The following is an 11,269-nucleotide window of genomic DNA, read 5'->3' on the forward strand; positions in this document are numbered from 1 at the left end:
AGTAATGGCCCATACACATGATCCGAATATCGTACAAAAACGTCGGAGGAGGAAGAATCGTACGATTTTCGGATCGTGTGTACGGGCCATTATAATAATTTTTGGATGACATACAACCTTATTTCTGTCTTTGAGAAGAGAAAAGCAGGCTGTATGTAGCACAACATTCTGCATATACCAACAACTCTCTGTACTCACCTCTGATACTGGAGCCACCCACACAACGTGACTTCCTGACCGACGTGATCCGTGTTCAACTCTCCGCATGTGTGTGACCGAGAGATAAAGCTGCTCAAATCTGCAGGAAATTGAAATAAATAAATTATGTAGATGAGGTGGCCAACTGTCTTAATGTAGAGGGCCTCAAGTGTGCACACATAAAAGGCAGATTTACTAAAGAATCTTTAAAAAAAAAAAGCAAGTAAAAAGCAAATTATGGGTTACCCTTTTCTCCCGCACATGATTGGCTAATTAAATGGAATGTGCACAAGTTACTGCATGAATATTTCTCAAATTCCAAAAGGCCTTGGTCCACCTTTGGGAACAGCTTACATGTTGCACCTGTTTTTTAGAATGGAACATGTTCCCAATGCTGCAGCCACTGCCCAATACCCCCTCTCTGTGACTACAATACGGGGAGAAGTTCCCCGTACTAGCTGTCACTTTTTAAAAACAGCGTGACTGTGCAGGGCTCCGCCCACATGATTGCGTCATTCATACACACAGCCATAGGTGTGCACAGCCTATTGCACTAGAGTGCCCAACCCAAAGCTCATACACACTCGCCTTTCTCTGCAGCCTCAGCTGCACTATACAGTGAATGAATGGGAAGTGCTCTGTGTTGAGCGGCTCCCTGTTCATTCACAAACTCAAGCATAGTAAACAGTTTACCATGCTTCAGTTATGAATGAACACTGTGAGCGAGTGTGTTCATTTAGAAAAGGAAGGGGCTGGGGAAAATTACATATTTACTAGCCCCTTCCCTGTTCTCCAGATTGAAAGATTCCCTGCTGCAGCCGGGGGAGAATAGGGAAGCCAGAAGCATTGCGGGGAGGAAGAGCCAACATGGTGGTGGGGGGGTGGGGGGGGGGGGGGGGCATTATAAAAAATTACTTCTGTTAGATTTTGTCATAGTTTCACTTATTTCTAATCTCTTGCTCTTTGGACAAATTGCTGATTTATTGTTTATTGTTAAAAGGCAAGACAAGGTTTTAGAATAAACATATATACATATAAATAATTCCATTCTGTCTATTTTCAGAGCTGCAGAACAGCAGTTTGTCTTTTTCTGCTTAAATAATGTGCTTCTGACCTGGAAATATTTACCCCAACCAGCTGCTGAAGTTGACCAAGTTCTTTCAGACAGTTCTACAACCCTAAATCCATACCAGTCGATTACATATTCTCTTTAGCCACTTGTCTACAGAGGACATTTTTTTTAATTTCTTGCACACGGTAAAGGCATTTCTAGCAAAAAAATAAATAAAAATGTAGACTCTAACAAGTATATATTTTCTGAAAACCGAGACCTTGGAGAATAAAATGTTGGCAGTTGCAATTTTCTATGTCACGAGATATTTGCATAAATATTTATCAAACACATATTTAAAGAAAATAAAATAAATACACTAAAATTAATTTTAGTGCAAACAAATACAATATCATACCCACTTTTTTTTAGTAAAACATAAAAGATTGGGTCGCATCACATAAACAGATATCAAACATGGGAAGCTTTAAAATTGTGCGCACACGTGAAATTGCAAAAAATAAATAAATAAATAAATATTAAAAAAAAAACACGATGGCACCCAAAATTCTCCATAGGTGATGTTTTAAAAGCCTTCACAGGTTATCAGTCTAGAGCAGTGGTGTAACTAGACTGATGCAAGAAACCATGAAGCCCTCCCTCTGATACCGGCGAGCCCGGTGGCAGAATGCCGGGCCTGGTCACAAATGCGACCTTTGTGACCCTGGTAGTTCTGCCACTAGTGTCAGTAGTTTTTTTATTTATTTACCATATTTTTTTCTTTTTAATAATTTTACAAATTTGTTTAGAAGTTCCTTTGGGGGGCTTTGGTGAGAATGAGATATCAGAGGTCTAAAACAGACCTTTGATGTTTCACCTCTGAGACAGAGAATGGAGATTAAAGACACTGCCCTCAGTCTCCATCTCTGCAGCTTCAGTAGCACAGAATGAATGGATAGGAATAGCTCTGTACAGAACTTCCCCTTCATTCACTAACTGAAGCATAGTAAACAGTTTACTATGTTTCAATTATGAACGGACAGTCAGTGATTGAATGAATGAGCTCACTGGTATATACCAGACAACAAAGGGGCTGGTAGATAACAGATTTACAGGCCCATTCCCTGCTCTCTATCCTGACACATCCCCCGCAGCAGCCAGCAGATGAGGGAAGGATGGAACTCGACATGGATGAGGGGGGTCCCAGGAGAGAGCAAACGGGGGCAGCAGAAAAAAACTGGATAGGAGGAGCGGTGGGGGTGGCTGCATGTAGAGGAACTGACCTCTCCATTTTCCACCTGCAGGCACTGAATGCCTGTGGGAGGGAGAGAAGTGGGCATTCAGCAGCTGCAGGAGGAAATCTTAAGGGATATAGGGGGGCGCACGGGTCCCCTGGAGCATAGAGTTGGGTGATAATTGCGACCCCTGCAACACCTGTAGGTACGCCCCTTGTTTAGAGTTAACCATGAACCCTAGAGTTATTGCTCTCACTTCAACGTTAGTGATGACTCACTTTTATTACACAACTGATGTTTACATACTCATGCTTTCCCTATGCTGCGTGTTCTATACGGGGTGTTTACAGGAGTGAGTTTAAAAACAAAAAAAATATTATAAAATATATATATATATATATATATATATATTTTTTTTTTTTTTTTTTACACACACCATTTTATTTTTTCCTGTAAAACTTTATTGCTACCACAAGGGCCTAACAACCCTCTTTGTGATAGCATTGGGCAAGTGATGGGTCCTCTAAAAAGAGAGACATTGGTGGTCAGTTAGACCCCTAATGCATGGGCGTAGCATAAGGGGTCGCAAGGATCGCAATTGCGACCCCACCCATGCTCCAGGGGGCAGCGCGGCCTCCTTTTGTGCTGCGGGTTGTCAGAGCACTTAATGTCATGTGCTCGCAACTCATGTAGTCACAGGAAAGTGTGCACCCCTGCTCTGCCCCCCCCCCTTCCTTCCCGGTCAGTGATAGAGTTGGGAGCTTCCAGTAGTGCCTATAAGCTGGCAGGGAAGTCCTGAACAATTCTGCGGTATGAGGGCAAAGAGAGGGCCCGGAAGTCTTTCTTGGACAGACAATGCTAGGAGGTAGCTGAGACAAAGGGAAGGTCGTTCACCAGTAAGCTGTCAAATACTTTGCATCCAGCTGAACATTGTTGCTCTTTCTATTAGGAGGAAGAGTGTCTATGGATGTTTATTTACTTGATGATCCGATTGTGTTTATAGCACCATCGCTGCACTTTCTAGCTATCTGTGTCTCTCCCTCCTCATATGGCATCACGTAGGTATTGGGAGTGATTGTGGAAGTTCTTATATGTGCACAAGTTTATTGCCATTTTTCTCTAAATGCTCTTTAATCAGATGGATCATTCCCGCATGCTACTTAATTTTCATCTTGGAGTAGACAAGTATTTATGATTAGGTGGGAGATATTTCTCATGTCTGGCTGTCACATGGTGTATTTGCTATTGTGGGCTCTATGCAGTTGTTGAGATGGGTTCTCATCCATGATAGTAATGATCACGGCCCCTGTGATATAGCACTGTGACCTTTGGTTGGTTGTGTGTTCACCAGTAAGCCCCTGCACAGAAGGGAGAGTTCTCAGAGATGCTGAGAGTCCTAGGTCATTTATGCTAGGACCAATGCTTTCTTCTGGTGAGTCACCTCAAAGCACCTGTCTTGACCAGTAAGTACCCACCCCATACTCTCAGCACCTGGTGTAGGGCTGCTGTAGTACTAAGAGTCCTGGCATGGGGGCTGGGGAGGAGCTGGGGCTGATTAAAATAAATGCTGGTGCTGTAGTCCCTAGCAACAATGGTTCCTAGCAACCAGGCAGATGCCTCCTTCACTCAGAGTGGCTGCTAGGGCTCAGGGTTCCAGGCTTGCGTTTGTTGTCTTTGTGCAGCATCTGTACATCACCCCAGTGCCTCCTTCACTCAGAGTGGCTGCTAGGGCTCAGGGTTCCAGGCTTGCGTTTGTTGTCTTTGTGCAGCATCTGTACATCACCCCAGTGCTGGATTCTACATCCTCTGTATCTGGGAGTACAAAACTCACATCTGGAGCACATTGTGGCTGTATGATCAACTAGTCATTTTTTACTTAAATAGACAAAATGGCCAGGTTGGATTTTTGCACACCGTTGCTGTTGGCTCTTTAAGAGAAGACCAGCCCCACGGATATCTGAGCACATAAATGTGAACACCTGGTCTATAAAAGGCCCATACACACCATACCAAAATCGGAAGTAAAATTTCGTCAGACGAATGATCTGCTGATTTTCGGATAGTTAGTATGGTGCTTTTCGACAGCCGATTCCGGTTTTTGTCAGACAAAAGCTGGATGCGTGGACTATAAAATTTTTGTTGTATGTGAACTCAACATCCAATGTTCGTTTAATTAGTACGGTTTTCATACAAAAAAAAAAAAAACCGTAAGCGCAAGACTACGCATGCTCAGAAAGAATACATTCAAACCTAGTCAACACATTACATCACTTCTGAAGTTGAATTCTGTCATACAAGAATTTTGGCATGGTGAGTAACCTTTTCACTTTCGACATGAGACTAGCATGCAACAAAAAACAGACGTTCGGTCATCTGAAAATCTGATTGTGTGTAAGAGGCCTAAGAATATGCGTGCTTATATGGGGGTAGCCGATAACCACATAAACATGCATACTTGGTCAGTTTTTTTAAATGGAGGTGTCTGATGAGAGTATAAACATATGCATTAGGCCTATATAAAGATGCAGATTTATATAGGCGTATCTGATGACAGCATAAACATGTGCATTTGGCCTATCAGAGTATGCATGTTTATATAGAGACATCCGATTGGCCAGTAAGGGCATGCTTGTTTACCTGTAGGTATGCAATAAGGGCATAAACATGTACACTTGGCCTATAAGAGTATTCATGTTAACATACTGTAGGTGGATCTTACGAGCACAAAAACATGCACACTTTGTCAGACAATGTGACAGCACTAACCAGTCAGAGTCCCCCTGGCTCTAGAAGTGCAGTCAGAGAATGGCAGGGATTTCAAATCCCTGGACTGCTGGAGTGACTGGCAGCTTGAAAACCCTGGAACTACAGCAGGTACCTTTGAATAATGAACAATTCCTCACCTGGAGTTCTAGGACATTCATGACCAGAACTGGCAGCCTGTATTCTGTGCACCAGGCAGAAGCTTCTGATAACCTGTCGTCTGCTTACAGCTCCACAGCCCATGAATAGCCTGAGACCAGCACGAAGAGCCATCGTATGATCAACGGGAGCGGCCGTCCACTGATTATACTTATTATGTCTGTGATATGAAAACTAAACACGGATCCTCTAGGGACGTCTTCTGCCTTACAAAGCAAGTTACTGCAAGGCAAAAAATAAATAAAAAAATGATCATACAGTGGCTAATAATCAAAAAAAAAAAAAAAAAACACAAGCAGCAGAAAAAAAAATAACATAAAAAAGAAAGACCAGAAGTATAAAACCCTCAGAACCAGAGCTACTAAATTTCCATGTAATGAAAGAAATTGGATTCTGCAACGCACATTATTTTAATTAATAAAACTCACCCAAACCATTTTTTGTATAGTTTTGACTAAGCTTGGGAACTCTGAGTCCCTCTTGGGGAAACTTCCCCTCGCTGTCCAGAGACTGATGCCACCAAGACAGGAAGTGAGCAGAAATCTTTCCAACAGAGACACAGAAAAACCTGACCCAGAGGTAGGCAACATGAGCACTTTGTCTCCTGTGGAACTACAAGTCTCATGAAATGCTGTAATACTTTAACAGCCAAAGGCATGATGGAATTTGAGGTTTGATAGTTTGTTGTCGCATGGAAAAATGCAGGTAAAGGCACATAGAAAACAATAGATTTTACATGTTCACACCAAAACAATACATTCCTATGCATTCCATAGCAATGCAATTATATGCTACGCGTTTGTATAATATTGCATCATAATGTACATGTGTAAATGTGTCAAAAGCAATGCACTGCAGACAAAGGTTTGTGTGTGTTATAGTGTGAATGGGCCCTGCTAGGTTCACATATGTGCAGGTCAAAAACGAGTGCATAACTGTGTGCACATTTCCAACCCGCAGGAAAACCACTCTGCACTCTAGAACATATATGTGGTTGCCATTTTTTCTTAACAGCACACCAAAACATAGAAGAAATCCCAGCAAAAGTATATAATGTCCTAGCATCATGCGTCCCTGTGTGGTGCATTTTTTACCACCTCAATGCCGCCATACGTATATATGGCCTCGTACTGAAGATCACTCCATAAAGAGGGCCCGTCACAGCCCATGAAGTTCATCCCTTGTGATAGCAATAGAGTTGATCAAAAGAAAATTAAAAGGGACGGTGTAAAATCTAAATAAAATAAATGATGAAATCATTTAAAAAATGTTTAAAGTGCCCCTGCCCCCCCCCCCATGCTCCTGTGCAGAAGCAAACAAGCACGTGGGTCCTGTACACGACAATCACACCACACATGAGTTATCACCACGAACATCAGAGCGAGAGCATTAAGTCCAGCACAAGACCTCCTGTTTAACCACTTCAATACAGGGCACTTAAACACCTTCCTGCCCAGACCAATTTTAAGCTTTCAGCGCTGTCGCACTTTGAATGACAATTGCGCGGTCATGCTATACTGTACCCAAATGAAATTTTTATCATTTTTTTCCCACAAATAGAGCTTTCTTTTGGTGGTATTTGATCACCTCTGCGGTTTTTATTTTTTGCTAAACAAATAAAAAAATACCGAAAATTAAAAAAAAAAAAAAAAAAAAGGGGGTTTTTTTGTTTCAGTTTCAAAACTTTGTAAATAAGTAAATTTTCTCCTTCACTGATGGGCACTGATGGGGATACACTGATGGGCAATGATAAGGCGGCACTGATGGGCACCGATGAGGTGGCACCAATGAAGTGGCACTGATGAGGTGGCATTGATGGACACTGATAGGCGGCACTGATGGGCACTGATAGGTGGCACTGATGGGTGGCACTGATGGGCGACACTGATGGGCACTGATAGGTGGCACAAATTGGCACTGATAGCTGGCATGGATGGGCATGGATAGGCGGCACAGGTGGGCATGGGTAGTCAGCACAGGTGGGCATGGGTAGGTGGCACAGGTGGGCATGGGTAGGCGGCACAGGTGGGCATGGATGGGCACTGATAGGCGGCACGGATGGGAACTGATAGGCGGCATTGTATTATAATAAACTGTACTAATGGATGCCAATCAGTGCCAAACAATAATGCATGCCAATCAGTGATGCCCATTGTGGGCACTGATTGGCATCCATTATGGGCACTGATTGGCATCCATTGTGGCACTGACTGGAATCCCTGGTGGTCTAGGGTGGCATACCTTATCCTGGGCATCCCTGGTAGTCTGGTGGCGTCCCTGGTGGTCCAGTGTGGGCATCCTCGGGGGGGCTGTGCTGATAATCGATCAGCACAGGCCCCCCCTGTCAGAGGAGCAGCCGATCGGCTCTCCTATACTCGCGTCTGACAGACGCGAGTGAGGAAAAGCTGATCACCGGCTCTTCCTATTTACACTGTGATCAGCCGTGATTGGACACGGCTGATCACGTGGTAAAGAGTCTCCGTCGGAGACTCTTTACCGAGATCGTAGTTGCAGGGTGTCAGACTGACACCCCGCAACAACGATCGCCGTGATGCGCGCCCCCGGGGGCGCGCAGCGGCTCATAATCCTGAGGACATCATATGACGGCCGATCAGGATTATGAAACCACTTTGCCACCATCAATTTGTAATAGGGCGGGCGGCAAGTGGTTAAAACTGGAAACTTGTAAAGGCTTTTAAAGAGTCACCTATGAATAATTTAAAGCAGTAGTAAACTGCCATAAATATAAAACAAATTGGGCCTCCCTGCAGGTTGAAGTCATAGTGTACTAACATGCACCGCATACTAGCTCATTGTGACAGTCTTAAAGTATAACTAAAGGCAAAACTTTATTTTTAGTTTTGGCTAGAGTGCGGAGGGATTTGAATGCTTGTCAGTTTTTATTGCTATGCGTTAGGTAGATTCATCCTCTCAATTTATCCTGTTTACCATTATCATTGAAAGTAAAAGAAAATCCCAAACTTTGGGTTGTCCCCATAAAAGTAAGAGGGGAAATCTTCCAATGGAGACATTAGTTCTGGCAACCTGGGGGTCCCTAAGGAATTCCCTTAATTTGCAGGGATTTTCCCTCACTTCATGTTTGCCTATGGAACAGGAAGTGAATGAAAATGTCAGCAATCGGACATAGATGGCGGAAAAAAAAATCTGAAAGGGGTTTTAACCGTCTCTTACTCTATCCAAGATGAAAAAAAAATGTTGCCTATAGTTCTACTTTAATAATATATACCAATTAGCTGTGCACAGGTTATCAATAGATTTTTTTATTTTGTGCCAAAACCTATACCGAAAATGAAAAACACACTAGGCCGAAAACTTATATTTTAAAAAATATTTTTATACAGGAGATGGTAAGAGACTGGGGACATGGTACTCCACGCGCCGTCACATACAGCCCCTTCTCTTTGTCCAGGCACTTTGATAGACAGATCACCCGTCCAATACTGAAACGGGTGATCCATCTATCAAAGTTCCCCAGGAAAGGGGGGAGGGGCTGTTCATGACGGCACGTGGCAACAAAACGCACAGCTATTGAAACAAAAGCTGTTATGTTCCCAGAGCTCTAATCAACCAGGCGGCGGCTCTCCTCTCTTCTGTGCTATAGGACACTCCCATGATGGGCGGCACCAGGAGTGGATCACAGCCGCCCCCCCCCGACCCATTATCGGACATTTTTCTCTTTCAACAGATTGTCGAAAAGGCCATCTTCAGTGCATCCTCTCTCTATATATGATGCACCAAAATTTTGCCCGCCGAAAATGGCCTTTTTGGCAATTTGCCAAAAGAGAAAATTTACTGATAATGGAGCTGAAAATGGGGCGGGGCTTGACTCCGCCCTCACCCCTGGTGCCGCCCATCACGGGGGTGTCCTATAGCACAGAAGAGAGGAGAGGAGAGCCGCCGCCTGGTTGATTAGAAAGCCGGGAACATAACAGCTTTCACTTCAATAGCTGTGTGTTCCCTGCCACACACAGCCCCTCCCTCTTGTCCGGGGAACTTTGATAGACAGATCACCCATCGGAGTATTGGACGGGTGATCTGTCTATCAAAGTGCCCAGACAAAGAGGAGAGGCTGTATGTGACGGTGTGTTAGTATTTGGGGGTTCTAAGTAATATTTTAGCAAAAAAAAGGATTTTTACGTGTATGAGAGACATGTCAGAATTGGCCTGGGGGGTCAAGTAGTCAAAAAAGGGTTGGGACTTCTTTCCTCATGTTTCTTGCAGGTACAGCAACCCATTCAAATCAATGAATTAATGTACCTACAACCGGCATATACACAGGAGTAGGGTTGCACCGATACTAGTATCGGTGCCGATACCGAGCATTTACCGGGTCCTTCCTTTTCTGAATGCACAGATCACCGACTCTGTCCATTCATAACTGAACAGAGAAAACTGTGTTTACGATCTCTCAGTTTATGAACGAACGTTCATTTTCAGCACAGCTGAGGCTGCAGACAAAGTGACTGGGGAATCTCCCCTTTCTCCGTCTCAAAGGGGAGATGTCAGGGGTCTGTTTAGACCCCTGATTTCTCACCCAAAAAAATAAATAAAAAAAAGGGGGATTGGTAATCGATATCAGCGAGTACTTGAAAAAACAGTGCACACCAAGGACGGACCTCTATCCTCCATGCGCAGGGTGACCTATGACCTCTATCCTCCATGCGCAGGGTGACCTATGACCGCTATCCTCCATGCGCAGGGTGACCTATGACCGCTATCCTCCATGCGCAGGGTGACCTATGACCGCTATCCTCCATGCACAGGGTGACCTACGACCTCTATCCTCCATGCACAGGGTGACCTACGACCTCTATCCTCCATGCACAGGGTGACCTACGACCTCTATCCTCCATGCACAGGGTGACCTACGACCTCTATCCTCCATGCACAGGGTGACCTACGACCTCTATCCTCCATGCACAGGGTGACCTACGACCTCTATCCTCCATGCACAGGGTGACCTACGACCTCTAGCCTCCATGCGTAGGGTGACCTACGACCTCTAGCCTCCATGCGTAGGGTGACCTACGACCTCTAGCCTCCATGCGTAGGGTGACCTACGACCTCTAGCCTCCATGCGTAGGGTGACCTACGACCTCTAGCCTCCATGCGTAGGGTGACCTACGACCTCTAGCCTCCATGCGTAGGGTGACCTACGACCTCTAGCCTCCATGCGTAGGGTGACCTACGACCTCTAGCCTCCATGCGTAGGGTGACCTACGACCTCTAGCCTCCATGCACAGGTTGACCTACGACCTCTATCCTTCACACACACACAGGGTGACCTATGACCTCTATCCTTCACACACACACGGTGACCTATGACCTCTATCCTTCTCACACACACACACACAGGGTGACCTATGACCTCTATCCTTCACACACACACACACGGTGACCTATGACCTCTATCCTTCATACACACTTCCTAGGTCCTTCCATGTCACCACCTTATAAACCTTACATCAACTCTGAAATACAAATACAATTTTTACTTCAAATGTTAAACAAATAAAACTCCACCACGGAGGGTTCTCTCCTTGCAACATGTGATTCCCACCTGTCAGTATCCGGGTACCAGGAGCACGTGATGTTCCCCTGGAGCGCTCAGCCTCCCACCCCCCACACACAGACACACACTGATTTCTCCGATCCAAACCGAACACTCAGACTGACCAGCAACACAAGTTTCCCGGTAAAGCACCGACCAGCACACAGCGGTCATCAAACGGGACACGGAAGAACCTAAGCATACACAGTAGCCATGTTTACTGAGGGCGTCGTACGTAATAGCCTGCGCAGCGTGCCATAACGTGATGCGGAAGTTGTTGTGCGTTCCAAG

The 11,269-nt window shown here is 44.8% G+C and overlaps 1 protein-coding gene across 3 annotated transcripts in view; it reads right to left on the bottom strand.

Annotated features, from left to right (window-relative positions):
* The window catches only part of DARS2 (aspartyl-tRNA synthetase 2, mitochondrial), a 55,805-nt gene extending 44,569 nt beyond the window's left edge, over nucleotides 1–11,236 (bottom strand). Inside the window, exons 1-3 of one of the 3 annotated variants that reach the window (XM_077453250.1) lie at nucleotides 11,104–11,236; nucleotides 5,388–5,628; nucleotides 199–298 (exon numbers count right to left, since the gene is read on the bottom strand). In XM_077453250.1, coding sequence (XP_077309376.1) covers nucleotides 199–298; nucleotides 5,388–5,520 — 233 coding nt within the window. In that variant the 5' untranslated portion in view covers nucleotides 5,521–5,628; nucleotides 11,104–11,236. Of the gene's footprint in view, nucleotides 1–198; nucleotides 299–5,387; nucleotides 5,629–10,987 lie in introns of those variants that run through there. The other 2 variants (XM_077453251.1, XM_077453252.1) reach the window with 2 other exon arrangements.
* Nucleotides 11,237–11,269: the final 33 nt, after the last annotated feature.

The sequence above is a fragment of the Lithobates pipiens genome, unplaced genomic scaffold (assembly GCF_037356315.1).
Source record: "Lithobates pipiens isolate NorthernLeopardFrog02 unplaced genomic scaffold, aLitPip1_a1.2 Scaffold_23, whole genome shotgun sequence".
NCBI lineage: Eukaryota > Metazoa > Chordata > Amphibia > Anura > Ranidae > Lithobates > Lithobates pipiens.